Source organism: Gadus macrocephalus, chromosome 6 (assembly GCF_031168955.1).
Source record: "Gadus macrocephalus chromosome 6, ASM3116895v1".
Lineage (NCBI taxonomy): Eukaryota > Metazoa > Chordata > Actinopteri > Gadiformes > Gadidae > Gadus > Gadus macrocephalus.
Window position 1 is genome coordinate 7,530,310 of NC_082387.1, and position 23,269 is coordinate 7,553,578.

A 23,269-nucleotide genomic window follows, 5' to 3' on the forward strand; every position below is an offset into this window, starting at 1 on the left:
TAATACAATCGGTAGGCTATAACCTTTCTAGAACCCTGAACAATATCGATTATATTCGGTATAGTAGAATACGTTTAGTGCCTATATGCCTGGAGCACGAGCCCCTTATTATTTCACATTCATGGGAACACTAAAGATGAGGGGAAAATAATAAAATATACTACTGTGGCCTTTTTTATGTTGTACTGAGAATATGGGTCTGGATGAACATTAAACAAAATTGTGCTGGTCACAACAAGCATTCTGGCCATATCAATTTGCTGAAAGCACATTTTTTTATAAGAAGTCATGCTATGATGTTGCAGCAGTCATGCCATTTAGGTAATTTTGTTTTTACCATTACAAAACAAGTATAGCTTAAGGGACTGGATTATCACACATTGGGCTTTAAGATTCTTTGTTTTATTCTCTTTTATTCTGTTTCCCTGTACAAAAAGATGTGCTATGAATGCATGTGTCTCATTGTTTGACTGCAAAAGTCAACCAACATGCGATAGTAAATTCCCTTGACAGCCAGCCAAAGACTGTGAGCATTTTTAAATGTTATTTCTTTCAGCCTGACACTAATATATTCGTTGCCACCAACTGTTTCATCCATACAATGTAAAAACCCAGCATTTGACAAAGATACTCATTCTTTCTTCTGACTTTTTCAGTAATATGGGAGGAGAATGAGCTGAAAGTGATTATTACTGTGTTTTTTTTGTTGCATTATAGTGTGAAAGTCGATGAACACGTCAACTGTCCCTCAAGAAAGGAACCAATACATTTTTATTCTATGATTGCAGAAAGGACTATTTGACTATTTTATATTGTAAAAGTAAGATTAGGCATAGGCAAAAGGGCAGCAAGAATTAAGGCTTGCAAATATACAATGTACAAAGACCGATAAGGCTGTGCAAACTCCTTAACATAAAAGTATCTCTGATGTGGTCGAATATGAGCTCTGCAGTAAAACAAACTGCTGAATACAAATTTCTTATGGTTTATCTATTTTATATCACTTGCAAACCAATAAGTGATGAATAGTTTATGTACAACACATTTCCCCCTTTCTCCTAAGTCTTGGCTTCGATAGATACACGTTAGTCTTGAATGTGACAGCGATACATGATTATCCTGAATGGAAGCTGGTTGTGGCAATATGATACAAACTGCCATTTGTGTGATGGGCTGTGTCTGTCTGTCTGTCTGTCTGTCTGTCTGTCTGTCTGTCTGTCTGTCTGCGTGCGTCTGTGTGCAGGCCCATATTCCTCCTTGTATAACACCCTGTACTTTAATGGGTTAAGACTTGAGGAATGATCAATGTTTTCCTTTGGTTTTACTTTTCCAGATTTAACACCGATCTAGCAGCCTAGTTCTAAAGCAAAAACTATTATTATTATTGAAACATCTCTGGTTCATATGCATGGCTTTGATGAATCATTGCATTTAGAAAGTAGAACAAAACCATAGTGTAGTCATAAAGCCTGATGGATTTGATGATTTACCACATGCTAACAACAAGGACCTACAGTTGGTCCGGGTTCTCTCGTCAGTGTCTATCCTGGCATGGGTTTCTATCAGTAAATATTTAGTACAATTCATTTATTTTATTGGCTTATGTCAACTCCAACGATTCTGCGTTGTTCACAGTGCATACGCTGTCGGCGCTGTCCGTTACACATCGTCTCCCTTACTGTCACACCCCACTCATCCTATTAGCCAAATCGTGTGTCCGTCAAGGCGCCCAACAAAGCAATTGGCTGGTTCCTAGGCGTTCAACCGCCGTTGACGTACCTGTCTCGCCGTGATAGGCCGACGGCTCTTCCTGCTATCCGTTTTGTTCCCGCCCCCCCCGGTCGACCACTTCCAAGCAGTGTTGCCAGATTGGGCCAGAATCTGGCAACCATGAATTCAGCGTGTTGCAGCAAGGGTTGCCAGATTGGTCGGGAAATCTGCCCCAATCTGGCAACACTGATTCCAAGGAAGAAGGAACCGCTTGAGACGCATGTGTCAATAACTGTGCTGCAGGATCCCGCTGCTATGTGACTCCTTGGGACGCATTTCTATCATTTTGCGTGCTTGGAAGTGAGGTTTGAATTTAGAAGCGCCACTGGTATCTCGGATCATAGTGGGAGCGAGTGGGGAGGGAGTGAAAAGGGGCTGTGGAAGTGTGGAGAGAAAAAAAAAGGGGGGGTCTTTCTTTCCTGGTGTATCGGATAGCTCGCTCGTTAGCCACGACGGGACTGACGTAGAATATGGCGGAACATCACCCCGTTTCTGACAGCAAACACAAAGCGCCCCCCGCCAGCCTCGGGTCCGCGTCCTACTCCGGGAATGGACGCACCGGCAGCAGTGCCTCCTCCTCGGCGATGGGAGAACCGGGCGGCTCCGTCGGAGGAGCAGGGGGTCTGTCGGGCGGCTTGGCACAGCCCGCCGGGTGGCAGTCCCTCCTGTCTTTCACCATTCTCTTCCTGGCCTGGCTGGCCGGCTTCAGCTCCAGGCTCTTCGCTGTCATCCGCTTCGAGAGCATCATACACGAGTTTGACCCCTGGTGAGTGTTGCAAACTATCGTTGGTTCCTCTTTGTGTTCTGCAGATTGATCCAGAGTTTAGAATCGGGACATGGACACGGTGAGGGAGAGGACGTGGTGGTTTGTGATCCAGACCAGGACTCTTCTCGGAGAGGTTTTCTTTATTTATCACGAGGTGTATCATCATCATACCGCCTGCTGCTGAACTGGTAATGCATTGTTTTAATCTTGGGTCTTTATGTGCACAACATTGTAGATGCAACACAATATGTTGTCAATGACAGCTGATGATGTTGTCGAGGATCTGGGAGCCCAATGAGAACTATAGTGACCCAGTGGTGCTCCGGGTGACAGTCAGAGGTTTGAACCCGGAAAGGTGCAACCACCAACCGGCAGGAGTTGTCGAATAGATTATTGTCCTTTGTCAGCCCTTCTGTCATTTTGAATCATCCTGTTGGAGGTTTTTAAAACTTCACACTCTGTCTATAATGAAATATCCATGAAGACTTTAGCTACTCTTCTGCACATTCTGGCCAACATCCTACAAGAGGATTATGACTTAGATGCAAACGTTTTTGCATAGTTTTGTTGTTGTCTTGCAATGAAATGGCAATTTTTTCATATTTTCATATTTTCTGTGTTTTCAATGTTTTGCTGTCAGCAGGTTTTGGTAAGATTATATCAAATGTAGTGTAATGAAAATTATGTATTGAAGTCAAGCATATTTTATATTATCATATATTGTCATGCCTACATTTAAATTACAACAAACAATCAGCTTCCTCAAAGGATTCAGCCTTGCCTATTTCGATATTGCGAAATATCTTCATGCTTGATTCATGCTTTCTGTAATCGTCTAAGTTAAGTCATTTGTGTATTGGATGACTTTTGTCCTCTAGGATATGTATTGTGTTAGGGTCATCGTTACATGAATGTTTTTAAATGTAATTGTCACAATGACAACTTCGGAGAGACAATCTTCTTTCGTATCCACAGGTGTTGAGAGTACTGTTTGTACACACAGGTATTTTAATACCTGTGTCCTGGGACTCTAATAGTTATTTATTCGGTCAGAGGTTCATTACAGGCTACAAACTACTACTAAGCCTCACATCATCATTTCATGGCACTGAGGCTTTCAGCACTATGACCTCACTACAAGGTTACTCTCACAGGGAGTACCAGACGAGAGTCAAATGACAGTTGTAGTCTGTCTGTACGTCTGTCTTCTTCTTCAGAGGCCCTAGATGAGGCTGTCACTATGGCCAACAGGGAGCCTGTCAGTCGATGCGTTGTCACACTTTAATCATGTTTTGCGTTAATCTTGCATTGCACAACATCAGCCCGAACTGCTTCATTAGCGCTTGTGTCAATCTTTGGTGCACTAAGCATACTTTTAGAAAGCTGGATCTCCCCAGGAGTTAATGTCTTGCAGGGGCAGAGGGTAACGTTGGCACTATCCATCATTTCCCTGCTTCATCACGAATCAAAATGACTAATCATTAGTAACAGATTTTTTGTGCAATTAGTGTCAGTCAGAGTTCAGTCCACTCATCAGGGACCTGGCTTCAATCACGGCGCTACATTTTCTGCAATTTAGTTCTTTAATAATTAAAAAGCAATCTAGATTCCTGTGCATTTATCTGTATGTTATATTCCCCTTTAGTTGTGTTAATTTCCTCAGGCAAGCAAAGGGGGGGGATAAAGGCCTTATTGACATATGACAAAGGTTGTTTGATTTCAGACGAGATCCACCAAATGGTCCTTGCTGCTGTGTGAAGGGAATTCTTCTCGAAACCAGAAAACCTCAAGCGCCCTTTTGTAGAATACTCACAGGTGGGTGGGGATGGATTGAGTTGTGCAATGGAACACCCCGACAAGTATGATGCAAACTGCCATTTTCCTTTATTCCCTCCCTTGTTGCTTACACAACGAAAGAAATGGAAGAAATAATCCATTGACTTTTTTTTAAGGATTGAAGTGATGATTGTGCGCCTGTCTTAGTCATCCTGTGTGGCTGCGCTACATAATTGGTTAAAAGTTGTGCCACATTTCCAGGCGTTCTCCCAAAATGAATATGTCTCCCGGAAAGTGTTTTTTGTGTTTTTTTTTCTTCTTTTTCTTTCTCACTTTCCGTTGTATCCGGCAAAGAGGGGTGGCACACCAAGGTGTAGCTGAGCGGTTTGAGAATGGAAGGTAGCAGGGGGAGGACTGCGTGATGGGTGGAGGAATGAAACGTCTCAGCTTGAAAGGGAATAGGGAAGCAGTTCCCCAGATTAAACCCTGCTGGCTTCATTTGCATTGACTGCCGCCGCGGATCAAACCCTCCCCTCTCCTGTGTGTGTTTGTGTGTGGTGCGCACACACACACACACACAGCCTCGCCCTCACGCTGGCAGGCTCTCTTACCCAGGGGCTGCCGTGAGCTCCACCGATTCATGTGTTTATCTAATTCATGGGTCTCGCAGAGTAAACAACACTAGTATGAAAGAGGATGCGATCCGGGGCACGACGAAGAGTACGAGACCTGAAAGGGTTGTGTTGTGTTGTTTGGGCGTCCTAGGGAGAAAGTGGAGCTCCGTCTCCCACTATCAGGGCACATTGGGCAGGGCAGAGATTTGAGGTCATAAGCGCTCGTCGTACCGCTAGGGGTGGCCGTGGGCCAAGTGCTCCTGAAACACGACTCCTCGTAGAGCGATTGACTGCCAGGCAGTGACGGCCAGACGCTTTGCCCGAGCAGAGAAGTAGAGATCCCCAGGGCAGAGTCCAGACTCGTAGCAGGCTGCAAGAGATCAGTGTTGCACATGTACATCGGGCTACACGGGACCGAGGCCAGACCGAAGGAGGGGGAGTGCATGTTTATGAAATAGTTTGGCTTGCACATTTGTCTTCCCTGTGAAACGTGTGGTCGTGAGATGGTGGTTTGGTGTAGTGTGGCTGCCTGTTCCCGGTGGAGGGATCGTGACATTTCCTCTCGCCCCCCCTAGATAGTACTCAGAAGGTTCTGTTTTTTTCCTGCATTAGGATCTGGTTTGGTTGCCGCACGGGGAATCGCATTCGGAACATAGATTTGTGTTCTTCCTAAATCAGCCCAATTGTAAAGGCGGGCATGAATAATGGATTCGAAGTGCCCCGGAGGAGGGCCAAGTTTTATTGTTCCATTTTTTTTGTTGCCTCTCCAGAAGCCCATTATGTAGATGGTTGGCACACAGCCCTTCTTTCCAGTAACACAAATAAGGGTTTATGTATCTTCCATTTACCGACACCCATGTGTGTACCGATCCAACACCTGTATACACATTACCCCATCTGAGACTCGGACACAACACGTCTGAGTCACCACTGTACAGTGTGCCGCTGTGATCAAGGATGTTCGATTGAAGCAGTCTGAAGTGAATGAAAGGACGTGACTTGATTTTGTGAATATTAATAATTTACACAGATCCAAAAGTGCTGCTCTATTTTCCTTTCATAATATTAATTTTGCTGTCAGTGGCATATCAGCTGAAGGAAATGGATTAAATTGCTTGATTTAAATAGCATAAATTGGACAGATTCCATAATAATTCCATCATACCAAATAAATAAGGAATTTCAATCTCCTCTATTATCATTTAGTAGTCGTTTGAAAAGAAAACCCAACCCTGATGGGGTGGATTTGATTCTTACTCAACCTTGTGGTCAGATGTCAGACCTCCTTGGATAAAAATTCCAACCACTGGAGGTTTAAATTCCCAGGCTGGCTCTGCCAAAGATGCGAGGGCTGCTTGCATTACTGAATGCTGCCTGATTGTTTTCCCTGTCATGGCCCTGATGCACTTCACGTCGATGATATGGTGAAACATTTCAGAATGTCTCTCACTCTCACACTCACTCACTCACTCACTCTCCTCCTCTGGCTCCCACGGCAGTTCTGTTACCTCTTCTTCATCACCTTGCACAACCCTGCATGTGGGCATGCCACATGCTATCTCCATCTTTGTTTCTCTCTCGCCCACCCTTCACACCCACTCGCCGCCTCTACCGTTCGCACCTCTCCGACGGCGCGCCTTCCTTCTCGGAGAAGATTGTAATCGGCTTTGGCAGTTCTATCAAATTCCCATGGCCATTTTTCTAAAGTCACAAAGAAGTGTACAATTCAAAAGTCATCCTGACCTGATCGGGAGTGGCTATAAAACCACCTGGTGAAAAGGTCTGTGTTCTTGTCCGACACCTTCGCATTAGGGTCCTGATGTCTAGGCCTCGTGTGTCGTGGCATGGGCCCGGGGTCGGGTGTGCTTTATGTCTGACTCGTGGCAGCCCCGGCTGAGGCAGGATGAGAGAGGCTGCCCTCCTCCGTCCTCTGGGCTTCATAAGAGTTCTGCTACCAGACGTGACCTTGACTCAAGTGCTCCGTGAGACCACAAGATGTCGTTTTCTACTCGTGTGGCGTCAGAACCCCACTCCTTTCTTTTTCACAGAGTGGAGAAACCACACAGAGAGACCACCCCCCCCCCCTAAACCCGGCCCCTTTAATACTCCTGTTCATCCTCTCATTCTTTTCTTTTTGTCCTGTTCTCCAATCTCCCTCGACACAAGTTTCCCCGCCACCTGCCATCAAGCTGCTGATTGCCCCCCCCCCCCCCCCCCCGGACGTTCCCCTGCGACGTCGGGGTCTCTGTCCGTACGGTGGCTCCTCTCTCTCACCTTTTCCATCGCATCAGAGGAGCAGGGCTAGCATGAGATGGCAGTTTGGTCCGTGGAGCGCTCACAGGGCGGTGCAGACCTCCCCCCCCCCCCCATCCCCGCTCAGCGACAGTGCTCACTGGTTTTTATTAGCTGCTTCCTTAAGTCGATCAGGGCGCGATACAGCCATACCCTCCTCGTCCCACGGTGTCCTTTTTAGTTTCTTAATGAGATGATCCCTATCGAGGACACAGAGCTATTCCACTCCTGACTCGTGGTGGAGGAGTGGGGTGTTGTGCACCGGGAATTTTGAACAAAATGCTTGTGGTGGTCCTCCTCGCTGAAGTATTTATGTATTCTGCTGTACTGTGCGATCTATTTAAAAATGGGCCTAACCGATTTTGATAGGTCACTGCAGTGCTGCCTTAGTGTGCATCCTGAATAGACCGAAGAGAAGCGAACACACAAACACGCACACGCACAGGCAAAGGCCCACGCACTAGAAGTGGAACTAGAGTCCTAAAAATCGGTTGGAGTCACAAATAGTATTGATTATTCTACATTTACTCTTAACTCAAAAGGGAATGACTTATTTTATTAATTTTTTCGGTCTATTGCAAATTATGTAGAACACCCTTGTGATACGACTTAAATCACAGTTGACCCTGGCATGGTGATACTAATTCTATTAGATGGAGCACTAATTGTAAGTGACAGTTTTTTCCGTCATTTGCATGCTGCCGAGAATTGCTCTGGTTTACCCATCTTAAGATTACTACCACGGCCAATTCAACTGTGACCAGTCTTTGTTTCAGTTATTTTACAGGAGTAAGAGCTATCCCCCCCCCCCCTCCTGTTGTCTAGTTTAAATCCAAGGATTTGTCCACACTACAACTTTCTTTCGTGTTCACACTGGGCATACCTTATTTACGACCGAAAGGTGAGCTTACCAGATCCAAACCGCTGGTACTCTGCCAGCCCATGCCAGCCCAGTTATTGATAACAGCGCCGGCCCTGTGCTCGGTTCCTCAGACAACAGGAAATAATAATGAGGGTTCAACGTCGAGCAGTCTCTTAGGATCCAGACTTAACTGCCTACTAGCGCTGTCTGAACAAAAGTGTCGTAGTTTGAACAAGATAAGCGGTCTTTACCAAAGCGCCGGGCGGCCTTGTTCCCGCTGCAGGGAACGTTTTGTCGGTTGGGATGAGAGGAAGGGGAGACACCCTAACAGTACCTCGCCACTCTCCCAACAACACCCCTGTGGCTGTTAGGGTCTTTGACTGGCGCTTTGGTTGAAGTATGCAATGGTCAATGTAGCTTTCAGGTTATTTTTGAATCGCATTGTAATTCGGCAGTAGCTCAGGAGGTAGAGCGGGTTGACTGGTAACCGGAATGTTTCTAGTTCGATCCCCGGCTACTCCTAAGTGAATGTCGAGGTGTCCCTGAGCAAGACACCTCCCCCTAACTGATCCTGCAGAGTTGGCTGTCGCCCTGTGTCGATTACTTCGCCGTCGGTTTGTGGATGAATGGTTGCAAGTCACTTTGGAAAAAAGCGTCAACAGAATCCCCTAAATGTAAATGTAATATTGTAAAGTCTGAGCCATCATTGTACGGCTGAACATACAGTATGTCGTTATGAACTCTGAGCCCTTTGTACTTTTGAGTCGTTGAAACAAGTGAGTGAATCAGTCGTCCTCTTGTTCACATCACTACAGCGCCCGGACCGGTTTTGTAGTCATCCTTCTACAAGCCCTTTACAATATTCAATGCTCCTTCCCTTGCATTTTACGGTAGTACTTTCCCCGGTTCTGATAGGACTCCGCTTGGAGTGGAAAGGTTGCGTTCTCTTTATTTTATTTTTTCCTGTATAGATAAATGTGCACCATTTTGATTGACAAATCCGCGGCCAAGATGTTCTGCACACAGGTCCACAGTAGCAACACAGAGTATACGCCTGCAGATTTACTTAGCTGTTTCTCATTCTCGCCAAGTAAATAAGTCAGTAGTTGCATTTGGAACATTTTCTCCACCACATCCCTACTGATAATGCTTGCAGGGTGCTTTTATGTGCAAGCTTTGCTTATCACTTGATTAAAGCCGCCGCCAGTGATTGGGCATGTGTGTATCAGGCCCTGCTTTATGTAAATGAGTGTGGGGGGGGGGGGGGGGGGCGCTAAAAGAGAAGCAATTTCTGCCTCTAGCATACCATCCAGGCCACTCCTGCTCATGAGAGTGGACTATGCTCTGCTGCCCCACGGATATAAGCTACAGCGCAAGTAGAGTTCTGGCTCGCATGGACTCTGTGGATGATTCACCCAGGCGGTCACCTTGAACACCAAATTATTACATTAGTCTTTCCCCGACCTCGCTTATATCAAGCATAGTTATCATTTGATGAATGGTGGTCCGGTGTTTAATACATAGGCCTGGAGAAGAAAACGATACCTTAGGGAAAATAATTTAATTGCCATTTTCTTTCAACGTTGACATTTTTTGTTATGCTTCAGTTGTGCAATTTCAGTCGGCATTTCCTCTACTAGACCACATTCTCTCATGTTGAGATGAGCGTGATTGTGACCGAAGGTTAGAAATGCTAGAAATGCTAATGAAGGTTAAACTCTCCTATTAATGGAGCTATATGGGGCAAATGTACTGTAGTAGATCTCAAAAGACCATGTTATGCCGTAAGATGTAACGAACCTCTGACAACAGTGCTAAGCAGTTTAGAAAGTTCCTTTCTAGGTCAGAACGCTTGTGTTTGTTGTTGCGTGTGTGTGTGTGTTATGATTCACTTTTTCTTGGAGTTCCCCGGGTTGCCAGATATTAAACAAATTGGCACACAATCACAGCATGCTGCAACCATGGAAGCAAACAAACACACTGGCTCGACTGAGTTTGATCTAGATTCTACCCTACATAAGAAGCCTCGTCCTCTTTTGAAAAAGAGCAATGGCAAGAGCCGTGCTTGACACGCGTACATCTTTGGGTTGCGTGTGAAGTATTGAGATAGGGCTTACGCCTCGTGCCCACTGCCTCTGTCCGTTGACTGATTTCCATTGACTTTGAATGGGGACGGACACGCAATGCATTGTGGATCCGTTCGCTCCGTCAAAAAGTAGAAAAATGTTCATCTTTTTCGGCTGCGACGGATCCGTCATCCAATCAGATCGTGTATGCAAATGTGTGCAATGTCTCGGGCTCTTACGACCCCGGAAAGCTCCCCATCCGTCAGCCAAGCCTTCCGACGTCCTTTGACTGACAGTGCAGTGGGCATGAGGCGTTAGAGCTTAGGAAGATTTCAAGACGGATGCCAGATGATGTGGTTTATAATTTGCAAACCATAAATACATTGAATCTAAGGAAAATAATTGAGATTGTCGCAAAATATAATGTTGTGCTCTGATCGTCTTCGCTCAAGTGTCAACCTGGCAACCCGCATGAGTTAAGAGTCAGGGGAGGACAGAGCAGCAGAGAAGACTCCAATGTTGGGATTTGGACTGCAATACCCATTCTAAACTCTCAGTGTCACTGTTTCCACTGCACCTTTAAACTTCTCTTGAACTCGTTCCTTAATGTAAATTACCCCATGCATTCTTCATAATTGGCCGATGAAAGATTTGACGGTAGATGCGTCTTTTGCTACTATCAGACATCGGCAGTCTAATGATAGATAATTACAGTTTTCATTCATCTGATTAATTTGGATATTTTGCTTTTTATCAGCGGTATTGTTGCCCCTGTTCGATAGGTAGCATCAGAAAGTCTTGTGTGATTGCTGAGCTATTAATATTACTTAGTTCTTTGTAATTCGGTATTGCATAGGTTTGAGATAAAAATAAGGTTAATTCCCACCTCATGCACACACCTCAAATAACTGGCAATACTTGCTCCAAACTAGATCAATCACTTGCTGTCTTCCTCATCCTCCCTTCTCTCATACTATCATACTGTGCCTGATACTGGTTCTCAAAGAAAAACTGCTGTTGTCTTCATAGAGGGCTTTACCTCACCCTCTATAGGGTTCCACTACCCTGCAGAAACATGCATACATTCTCTCCCTTTACATGCTTCTGTGCTGACGTTGCCGCACATAAGCAGAAATGTCTGTATAGAATAATAATGGCATAGATTAAAAATAATGCAAATTTTTACTGCCAATTTTAACAAGGTTTTCCATAAAGTGTTTTATGGCGCCAGGATTGCATTTTTACCAATGGTAGAATTGTCAGTGTTTTTGTGTGGTTTACTAGTTGCAACGAAAGGCTATCGGCTATTAGTGCAACAGCCATCTGATGTACATTGTGTGACACTGCACAAAGGCAAACAAATGTCATCCTAGGCTATTTGCAGAGCGCACAGATGTAGCTCGCTCACAGCCTGAACCCCTTTTCATCCCGTATTTCCCATAGTCGCATGTCATATTCTTTATCTAATCTGTTTGTGTTGCTGCAACACGCTGGTGCGCAGCATGTAGTCAGGAGGTGGAAGCTCAACCAGAGCACATCTTGATGTCCTCATTGTGGTTTTTAAAAGCCTAATCCGACATTTATTCAGTCATTTTCTTGCCTGACTGCTGTGTAGCTGCGCATTTGATAAATTGCATATAATATCCACTATTGTGCGATAAATTGTAATGGCAAACCAACAAGGTGCAATTTGAAGTCTGTTTTGCTTCGGTGTACAGAACTCGATCCAGGGGTTAGTTTGTTCATATGTTTTTATTTATTTTACTGTCTACTTGTCCATTGAAAGTGAGCATCCTTGCATTTTTCCTTTAGTGGTGAGAGGAAATAGCCTTTCCTTCTCACCAGCGCTTTTGTGTGTGTTCCTGTGCACAAAAGGCCTGAGATTGACTTTTGGCTCAATTCCTCTGGTTAAATAAACATCTTGACAAGGACTACATTCCTGACTTTCATTACCTTAATTAAAATTGACACAGCCGCTCCCAAGAGGGTACAATACTGTCGGATGTGAAGACTTCTTTAAACCAATTCAAATTAACACGATCGCGGAATGAAGTGTTGTGGCCAAATTCTTGTGCAAAGTGAAGTGTTTTGGCTGGCCTAGCCTTTTCCCCCGTCCACCATGATGCCAAGGTCTTTTGAGCGGGTAGACTTCTCCTGCCGCCCCCCTCCGCCTCTTTAAAGAGCAATATGGTGAGGTTTATCCTCAGTAAAAGAACAAATGAAAGCTGCAAAGTAGAATAATGGCCTTGCCTTCGGCCCCTCACAGTTTATTAATCACTGTACTCGACAAGAATCGAGAGCTTTTCTTTGTGCGGCCGATACATATTCACTGAAAAACTGCAATTAAATTTGTCGGTCCCACTTAAATAATGCACAAAGCATTACAAAACCTATAAGTCTCATTTTAGCTCTTTTATTTTTAATGAACGATGAGACACTTGGAGGTTAAAGAGTGTCAGGTAATTGGAAAGTTGGGATTCGAGAAAGTTCAAACAGAATGACCTCCTCTGGCTCATTCAATTGCTCCCAGCTTTGCTGCTCCTTTGTATTATTTTGTATTATTCTGCTCGCCCACCTTCCCTTCCCTGTCATTTCTAGGTTTGCGCTGTCGGAGTTCTGCTGTTCAGCATTCACCAGCCGTGAAGCTGCATGCTTGCTGCTGGGTGCCAATTAGTTTGGCCCTGAGAGTTCTTCCAGCAGATAGCTTGTCTCTTTGATGTTGACCAGCCAGGCTCCTTTCCTCCTTCTGTTACGGATACTCTTTCTTTGCCCCCCCCCCCCCCCGCCTGGTCGCCTATCTGTCCACTTGCTTGGCCTTGTCTCGGTGCATATGTGTATCGGTCACATTGGCTCACTTAAAGTCCCTCTGCTCGTCTTACTTATTACCTTGGGTGTAGTTGTCTCCCAGGGGTCCTAGCCCCCATCCTGTTCCTTTCCTTATTCGTCCTATCAGGCCGACCGGTAGGTATTTCTCTCCCAGTCCCTGGAGGAGGTCCCCGGCCTGCTCTTCAAGGCCGGGCCAACGGGTTTGCCAGTGGAACAGGGAACACTGGGAAGCAGAGACAAGGGCTTTGTTTTCTTTCTGGCCAGGTAAAGAGATTAGAGGGGTCTGGATAAGGAGATCTGTGCAAGAATGATTGGATGCGGCCGGATTTCGGTTTCCAGGAATGGCATCGTAGTACTCAGTCTGTCTAGGCTGTAGAATAAGATGTATGAAAAGTCGTCCACATTCTTGAGTCACCGGTGCTTTCTGCTTCAAAGGGTTTCAAGGTCTAGAAACTTCTTAGTGTCCTGATTTAAGTTTTAACAAGTTTGCTCTGTTTATTTTCAATTTTGTTGTGTAGATTCTAACCCCTGGTTTGTCTCAATCTGACCTATAAAATAATAATGTTTCAGAAAAGATCAGTCTTGTGGAACCCTTTTGTTAAGGGAAAATGTTGGCTAAAATTATTCGGTTTTTACCCTGTAGTTTCCGGAAAGCAAGAAGCGTGTGATGGTGTATCTTGTTCTTGGCCACAAACCTACGTAAATGCAGTACATACACTGAGGTCACTACTGCCGCTGTTCTTTTATAACTGAAAAAGCAACAGACAAAAGTGGTCCCCATTGTAAGGCCAACAAACCCTGCGGTAGCACAAACTTGTTTGTTACTGATGCATATTTGATGTGTCTGGATCCATAGAACAGCCATAATTTACAATGGCTCAACTGTGCCATGTATTATTGCGTTGCTTTACCCTGGTCTTAAAGCGATGATAGATTGTTTTTTCATATTTGTTGAAATTCTGTTTAACTCCAGACAGCAATCAATAAATCCAAAGCGCTGTGGTTTGTCGCAGGCGTGCAATCATGTAATCCAATCATTCCATTCCGCCTGAGTACAGTGATTGGATAACCTACCTGTCCATCTACCTGTGTGTATTCCACAAGGCTGGCTGAGCTATTGCTAAAGCTAGCGAGCTAGTCATGTGTTTTGGGGCTTGTGGCTTTGACAAACAAAACAACACAAAAAAAAATCGATCTCATGCCCTATGATTCGATATTGCGAAATTAAAATGAAATCGATCCAAAATCGATTAAATCGATTTTTTTTTTTACACAGCCCTATCCTCGAACATTGTTCTTGTTTTGTGTAAACTCCATACCAGCTGCTCGCTACCTTCACACCGCTTGAGCCTAACCGCATACCCTACAGAAACCTTCAAATCGTTACTTACTCTAGGTGGTTCCTCCATATACCCTGACCTTAGTGTGCTGGGTTCTTCAGTGTGGAGATGGATGATGTCAGGGCATCTAATGCGGCATGGCTTAATGTGCCAATGCGCCAAGGAAAAGAAAATTGGTGGAAGTAGTGATCACCGCATGATCACCCCTGTGAGTATTAGCAGAGACAACAAGAGAAGCAAGAGGCTGATGTGACCCGATGGGTCTAATGTAACATTCATATTCAGGGCGGATCCAATGCTCAGCAATTCACTTTGCCTTTTTGCGCATGTGCACATTGATGTATTACTTATGATGTATTACACACACACAGCCCCCCCATCCTCGGATGCCCTCTAGAGTTATGATGAAGCTCAGTGATTTTCATGGGGATGTGGCGAATGAGGCTGATATCCAGTGTTTGGGGAACCAAAGGCCTCTGGCCCCTGCTGCAGTCATACTGAAGGAGAGGAATCATTCCATGAAACATATTAGAAGGCCAGAGCAGACACTTGGAAATGCTCAAAGGCTCACTCCTGCCAGAGAAGAAAATTTGACGTGTACAAGAGGTCGAGATGGGTGCCACTCAGGTTTTATAGGTGAGGCTAAAGACTTGTTGATTCTGGATGGCAGCAGGGTAGAAAACATTATGGATCTCTCAAGGCCGAGTAATCCTGACTAAGGCTCGTCATAATATTATATCACATTGTTATTGTCTAGCCCCATGTTAATTTCAGTTATGATCAGTCCGCTTCTGGGAACATAAAGTCTTATTTTGATCTTGCTGGTATTCTGTGCCCAGCCAAACAGCTAGTGTGATAACTAGTGCTGCAACATTTCCCCGACAGGCCCAAGAAATACCAGCCACAGTTGCAGTATTATGCATTATGTTTTCAAAGTAATTTGATCACATAGTGATGGGTAGCACTCCACTGGATGAGCTCTGAATGTGTTTCTCTGGTCAACAGAGGTTGGGGGATTTCAAGGGTAGGCTAATGATTGCTGTAGATATCTGCTAATTAATTAGTTAATTTTGCAGACATGGACAGTATAATGTTGGGTACACACTATATGTTTTTTTCAAACTTAGAAAGCATGAGAGCACCCACCAACACGATACTACTCTGAACTCTGCTGTCCCTGTTCGCCACACTGCAGGATATCGGATCGTAAATATTGAACCGGTCTACCATTTGCGATTTCGATCGCTGAGGCTCTGATTGTTAAAAACACATACCACCCACACCACAGGATAGTCTGGGTAAAAATCGGTAGAGCTATCAACAAACAAGGGCTTTACTGAGCAGAGTCGGAAGAGGAAAATATCGGGCGAATTATCCTGTAGTGTGTACCAAGGATAACGTTCAAAGAACTCAAACAATTCCGCAAACTTGGTCTATAGTGAGGCAAAAGGGAGGGATGCAGCAGAGAACCAAGAACAGCAGAGAACATTTCACAACCTTGTGTATTCCTCAATCGTTGAAGGATGCACCCGCAAACAGTAGTTGGGCAATAGGTGAGCAGAGGGTGTCATGACAATCAAGCAACAACGATTGCCAGCATAGTGCAGGGGGACTGTCAAGTTTTGGCTTTACTACTTTGAGTGTTTTTCAGAAAATAGGTTGCAGGCCAGGGTTGTTTGTATATACTTCTCTATTATAGTGGACTCTGGTGTGTGATTCCTAAACGTTTGACTAAAGGTCAATCACTGGCAGATATATAGCTGCATTCTTTAAATTGGTGTAGCTTAAGTATTTGAGTAGATGGCAATCTACAAAAAGTGGGGAAAATGTCTTACCAACTAACAAGCTGCATTGGCGCTACAATGCGAGACCCTCAGATCATTAGGAAACACCAGAGTTGTCACCTCTATAAACTACCACTATCAACTGTACAAAATGGTTGAAAACAAGAGCAACTCCATTTCAAAACTGCCAATCAAGTGTGTCTGCGATGTTTGGTGCTCTTCGAGTACTGCAAATGCTCCTCAAAATGAAACAGACAGTCCCTAGGCTTCTAATTTGGCGATGCCTTAATGTGAGTCAAAGTTCAGCGAGTGGGGTTTCAGAAGCATCTACGCATCACCGTAAGGAGGCGGTTGAGCCATTGGTCTGCATCACCTCGTCTCTGCCCACGACAGGTCTAACCCCCTCACGCACCTCGCTCTCTCTGCAGGGCCCTGCTCCGGGATACATTCCCTTTGCTTCCTACCAAATACTTGATGGGAGCCTTTTGAAACTTTTCATGTTAAGAAGGCAGCTTGAAGATTTCCTAGCTTTTAGGATAGGTGTGAACGATAATAGGGTGAATATGATGCAATATATTCATGGTGTTGCAACAGTCTAAAAGCGACATCCTTTTCTGTATTTGCATCTTACAAATCATGCATCAAATTTTGCCTAATGTGACACTACTAAGGAGGCGCATCCGATCGGATCATTGAACGTGGTGTTTCCAGTCAGCTTCAGGTGTTTTGAGTGTGAGAGACATCGTTCACCTTGTTCTGGGTTTCCATCGACACGATGTCTCGGGGCCGTTGTGTCTACCGCCTCGGAACAGGATGAGATGTTCCAGGAGTGAATGAGCATCTGAGTGGGTGGGCTCCCACTGTGTTGAGGGGGGAGAAAGAACCTGATGCACCCGGACACAGCGCTGAGCTGCTGCTGCCTCCGTGGCCCGACGCACAGACACTGAAGTCCCTGTTCAGATGGGCTTTTAGACCTCTGGTTCTGCCCAGCGATTCGTTACCATTATATGAGAAGGGGAGAAAAGGTGTGCGGTCTGAAAAAACGGCAGGCTTGACTTTTTGGGGTTTGCACAACGAGCAGTATTGAATTATTGCTCGGCTTTGACATTCACCTTTTAACTTCTGATAATTTGTGATGAAATAAGCGCCAAAGGCCTGGACGTTGCATTGGTTGAAGGATACCGTGGTGATGGTATAAAGGAGAACACTAGATGCTGGTCTTGCTACTTTACCTCCTCTTGCAGCACACTGGCTACAGCTCAAAATGGATCACAAACACAACGGGGGGGCCCCTGTTTTTGAAAATGATGTACGATACAGTCTGTCTGAAGTTGGGGGACCAATCCAAGAAAGTGTAGGCGCCTGTGGTTAAGTAATCGCCACGGCCCACCTGCTGTCGGCAATTTAGAGAATGAATGTGTTGGGCTGTTCTGTGGTAATTTACTCAAATCCCTCTCTGTGTGTGTGTGTGTGTGTGTGTGTGTATGTGCGTGTGCGTGTGCGCGTGCTTAATAATATGATGTCCGATCTCGTTTACAATCTTGGGTAAAAAGCTGTTGGCTGGTGGGAAACGAGAACACGTCCAGGGAAAAAAAACACCTTGCCATGGGAAGTGGGTCCCTGGAGAGGCAGGTTGGCTGCTTGGACCTCAGCCCACCCCTGGGTGCTGCCTGTTTTAATAAGATGGTTATACTCGGGAGCAGTGATCCTCGCGTCGTGCCTGTCACATGCCTGCTTCTTGCCAGAGTTTAGAGGAATTCCAGGAGACGTATGTAACAGATTTAATAAAGGTTTTGTGTGGAGTTGCGTCTGCTGTGCCGGTCTCTCTCTCTCACTCTCACTCTCACTCTCTCTCTCTCTTATTTTTATACATTCACTCAGCAAAGCAAACACAAGCTGAGATCCGTAAATCCAGATCTTAACTTTTTTCTTATTCTCTCTCATTTGGTTTCTCTCTGATCTCAATCTGAATATTTATTTTCTTTAAAAATATTTTTTAGCACCTTGGCTGAAATGCTGATGTGTGAAAAGTGGAGCAAGGATTCTTGGACTGTGATCGGTTCCTGGTTGCTTTGGGGACAAGAGCTTGAATCACTCTAATGTGACCCTTTCGTCCAGACAATACCCATTGGTGGCGTGGCGGTTCTTTAACCAGTCTCCCTCAATACACTCGCCAGCCGAGCTTCTAGCTCCTCACCTGTTTTCCTATCATCTCTTGGCTCCGCCAACCCTCTCCCAACGCCCTCCGCTCCAACCGCCCTCCTCTCCCTCCCAGGGCGAAGATCTGCCAAACTAAAATACAAGTCTGGTGGGGCTACTTACCCCTAATTTCTGTTATGATAGGCAGGGTTCTTTCATTGTTGCTCTAGTCTCCCCTGGTTTAATCGTTGTTGAAACTAAAACGTGTTTGTTCGCCCAATGTTTGCGGGCTGGCCCGGCCAGAGTAGGCGGAGTTCCCCCCGCATTCAACAAGTTTTGCATCAACAACACTTCGACATCCACACTGAAAGTGAAATGAGATGGGTGCGTGGTTGTGTAATTAAAGAATCACGTCACTCGATAGCAGCTTGTGTAGTTGGAAGGTTGTTTTTAAGGAACAAAGAAATTTGATATCCAACAGATATTCACACTACTACACACGGAATAATAATAAGATCTGACGCGGGGAACTACAGACGCAATAACGGTTATGAGTCACGTGTGTCTGGTGTTGACAATCTGAGGAGACGGGACTTCGTCTCTCATCTCTCTACAGAGCCATCGTTTGGTCAAGAGATTTCTCCAAAATAGGCGAGTAAAGAAGTACCCTGCACTAAAAAGCAGCCTTACCAAAAAGTCAGGGTGTATGCTTTCAGTCAACCAGTCAGTTGAGTTCTTGGTTCTTAGTCCGGCATTGCCCTAGCCCTTTCTATCGACTCGTCAGGCCCTGTAAAACGATGCTTCATCATGACAAAAGGAAATGTAGCCACTGCGGAGTGCAGCCATGATTGTGGTTTGGGGGAGAAACATGTATTACTTCCCTCTTGACCACCCCGGCTTCCTCATTTAATTTCCCTTTCATTTACTATTCAGGGCCCTGAAGTAAGGCTGCCACACGACTGCACTGATCAGGCAGACACTGAAGCCGATGCCAGTGTCATACCAGACCCATACAGACCTTGAATGTGCTCCCATCTTCCCCACAGGCAGTAATCCGCCTGGCAAACGTCAGGAAAATATGTCGTCTAACAATTTCCTTTTATTATACTCTTACCTTGATATTCCGTATTTCCACAGACACTCAAGCCAAGCCCATGAATGTTGAAAACAATCCTTTTTATTATGCATTTCACACCCGAAGCTGCTCGACAGCTATATTGTGTGCGCTGGCAGGCTTAATATTTAACCAACGTTATTGTAAGATCTTACGGATTCCGTCTCTAGTAAGCCCGCTACAAGCTGACACACAGATGGCTAGAGTCAGTCTTTGGTTCGTTTTGCATACAAACTTTAAACGGTTCATTCCTTACATTTGGTCCTGAGTTCGTTTTCACACACATTTCTGACATGTAGCGCATTAGAGATGTGATTCGGCACGGACCAAGTAATTATTTTTGTGCTTATACGATTTATATTGTGATCACATAAAGATAGCGATCCTCTTAATATTTCTACACGATATTCTATGCCTTTTTAGTTTTTTGCAATTTTATATTGGGTGTTGTTTAACGTTTTGCTGTCTGTCGGTGTCCACTATAGTTTTTTTTTAATTTTTTGATTGATTAATACAGGCCAGGGTTTATACTAACCGCTGTAGTATGACTGTGGTATTGTGGGGACATATGGCTGCCGAAGCATTCATTGGTGCGCAGTGCGCACCAGTGCGTTTTCTCTCTTTGTCTCTCTCAAGCTTCACACACTGCCATCCAAATGTTGTTTTCTGTTTTTCTGTTTGTGTGTGTGTGTGTCCAAATGGGTGTGTGCGTATGACACCTTGTCAAGCCAAAGTGTGTGTTTGAACCTGTTTGTGTGTGTTTTCCACCTTTCTGCATCCCCTGTCATCAATTCAGTGTGAGTGGACCTGCTGTGTGTTTCTGCCTCTCAGCTGGGTGCCAGGGCTGCCCTCTCACTGTGTGTGTGTGTGTGTGTGTGTGTGTGTGTGTGTGTGTGTGTGTGTGTGTGTGTGTGTGTGTGTGTGTGTGTGTGTGTGTGTGTGTGTGTGTGTGTGTGTGTGTGTGTGTGTGTGTGTTGGGATTTATATACATTTCTTCTTATCTTCCTCTTATACCTTTTGTATTTTGGGGGAGAATAAATCATTGTGCGCCACAAAGTAAAAAAAAGTGGCGTTTTCAAAATGTGTTTTGATATAACTTGACTGTTGGAAGTTCTCTTTTTCAACACTGTTGTCTCACTGATGGATAACCTGAGTGGAAGAAAGAGTCGTTTTTACAGGCAGACTGACAACGAAACAGGAGGCAGGACTCCTTGTCAACAGGTAGACAGGTGTACTTTGTGGAGGAAATGGTGGGACCAGGAAGATATAAAAACACTTTCCAATTCTTAATCGAATTTCAAGTTGTAGAACGAGCCTTGAATATTTAATGAGTCAATAGACGACAACAGGGAAATATAAGTGCTAAGAAAAGAATAACATTGATTAATGGTTTCAATTGAAAGTTGACCACCACCACTATCAATTTGTTGAATTGAAACCGTTAACTGTGTTGAATGGAACAAAACCATGACTATTGCGCTATTACGGTGGACCGGGCCGCTAGAGTTGTATTGCACACTTTGTCAGCAAACGCCCCCCCAAAAAACACCTCCTCAGGACAAGAGCTCAGCCAAACAGGTAAAAGTGGGGTGCATAAGCTAGATTTCCTATCATCATCAGCGTATTAATGTTTCAGCAGCTTTTGAACGGCTCCCTACTCAGATTCAGCCCAGCTCGTACGGTACTCTCAACCTGTGCATAAAACAGCAGGTGTTCTTGTGTTGTACTTCAGCTACCCATCAGAGCCCTGAGAGCTCCTTCTGGTGAGTGGGTCACTCCAATATTTCCTACCTCAAATGGCTAAAGCAGAAGTTGTGCGAGACAAAGAGGAAAAGCCTATACTTTTATTTTGAAAAGACAACCTATGTGTTGAGGTTATTTCTTTGATACTTTGTGCTGAAGACTAGAGGTCTGGATACAGGATTACTAGACAGCAGGGTAAGCACTGGACGGTTGTACTTAAGCTAGCCTAATTGTAGACGAGGCTAGGCGGAGGCTTATTCATCACAATTGCTACAAACCAAGGGTAAATGGCATATATATATACATACATACATACATACATACATACATACATACATACATACATACATACATACATACATACATACATACATACATACATACATACATACATACATACATACATTCACCCACCGATGGCGGTGTCAACCACGCAAGGTGACAGCCAGTTCGTCGGCAGCAGTTAGGACGAGGCTTCTTGCTCAGGGACGCCTCGGCTCTCAGCTAGTAGGAGACGGGGATCGAAATAGCAACCTTCTGGTTACCAGCTAACCTGCCCTACCTCCTGAGCCATTTGCCGCCCATAGGGTGAAAAATGAAGGCTATGCTTACAAAATTCGAAATCAAATGACATTCATCTAACCCAGTTGTGCCAAAGCTAATGCACAAAAGCCTTTATGGTGAGTTGGCAACACGAGTGCAATAATGGTGTGTCCAGACAATATAATTACATAGCCTAACAGCTGTTATGAGCAAGAGAACACTACGTTCAGTGACATGTCTGCCCCGGACAAAGGGCCAAAGCAGCGATTAATAAAGGGCTGCTTAATCACTGTGGCAGCAATTCTATCGACCTACTGATGAAAATATATCCTTTATTTTCCATCAGTGCAGCCATGTGATTTTGACACATTTTGCTGTCCACAAGACAAAATTGATTCAGACACGAAATAGATTGGGTTGGGAACGCTCATCATTTTAAGCTATTGAAAAATAATTTGATCAGGCCCCAAGGCATCAGAATTCAACAAATGATGGAAAAGTTACAAATAACTTTGAACAAAGCGGCGGAAACTGAATAAGATCCAAACTGCCGTCCAGCCATCACCCCTCCCCAATCTCCTCCACGATTCTCATCAGCGACGTTCCGCGCAATTGTGTCCTCCACCCCCCCTACACACCCCGTGTGCTTCCAACGCCTCGCCGCTGTAAATATCATAATGGCTTTGGTTAAAGACCCACTTCCATCGTCACCGAGTAATCATCCCTCCCCAAATTAAATTGGTTGGTCTCAAACGTGACCCAAGTAATTTCCCCAACCGCACTTCCGACGGCCACCTCGCCCCCCCGATAACGCCGATACCCTTCAACCTGTTGTTGAACCCTTCCCTCTTTGCTGGCTGGCCAGCGTGGCACCAGCCAGGGAGGGTAGCCCGAGCCAGGAGCTTCCTGCTGGCAGCTGCCCGCTCACCGATACCGTGGCTCTGGTATTGGCGCTCTCTGAGCACACCTGCTGTTGGTAGCGAGGTCACAGAGATTCTGCACCAGCTCTAGAGCCCTCGGTGGACAGCAGTGTTCAGTGTGAGCGCTTTACAGGGCCTTGGAGAAGCCAATCGGCTTCCCTAACTGTCTCTCCCTCCCTGTCAGTGTTTGTCTTTCTCCCGCTGTGTGTTGGTGGGAATCAGTTATTTCAATAAATTGTCATCTTGTTATTTCCTCTGTTCCTCTAACCTCAAACTATGGTGTGTACTGGCACATACTCCTCTTGGCTCTTTTGTGAATTTCGATTTTGGTGCAGAAGTTCAAGTGAATGTACATTTTATCTCAATAGCCACTTGAGATGAATGTGCTGTAATCCAAAGAGGCTTATTTATATTGTATCCATGGTGTCTCGTCCTAATTAAGCTTGTGAATATGAATGCAGTTATCCAGTTTCTCTCTTTTTTTCTTTTTCGTCAATGTATTTCTACAACATTAATATCATTTTTATAATATTCAGTTGGCCGTTAGAGGAATACCGCTGGGCCAATCTATATTTCATTTTTGAGGGAAACAGACCTAGTCATTAAGGGAAAACTCCTAAGACGCCTGTTAGGAGGTATAGCACTGTTGGTCATCAGCCAACACGGACTAGCTCCCTGGGATAACGGTGTTATTATAAACACATTAAAATGCCC

At 44.9% G+C, this 23,269-nt stretch overlaps 1 protein-coding gene across 2 annotated transcripts in view; it reads left to right on the forward strand.

The window, feature by feature from the left end:
• The first annotated feature begins 1,944 nt into the window (after positions 1-1,944).
• LOC132459352 (dolichyl-diphosphooligosaccharide--protein glycosyltransferase subunit STT3B) overlaps positions 1,945-23,269 on the forward strand; it is a 46,914-nt gene continuing 25,589 nt past the window's right edge. The window contains exon 1 of one of the 2 annotated variants that reach the window (XM_060053819.1): positions 1,945-2,536. In XM_060053819.1, the coding sequence (XP_059909802.1) occupies positions 2,241-2,536 (296 nt within the window). In that variant the 5' untranslated portion in view covers positions 1,945-2,240. Of the gene's footprint in view, positions 2,537-2,572; positions 2,725-23,269 lie in introns of those variants that run through there. The other variant, XM_060053821.1, reaches the window with a different exon arrangement.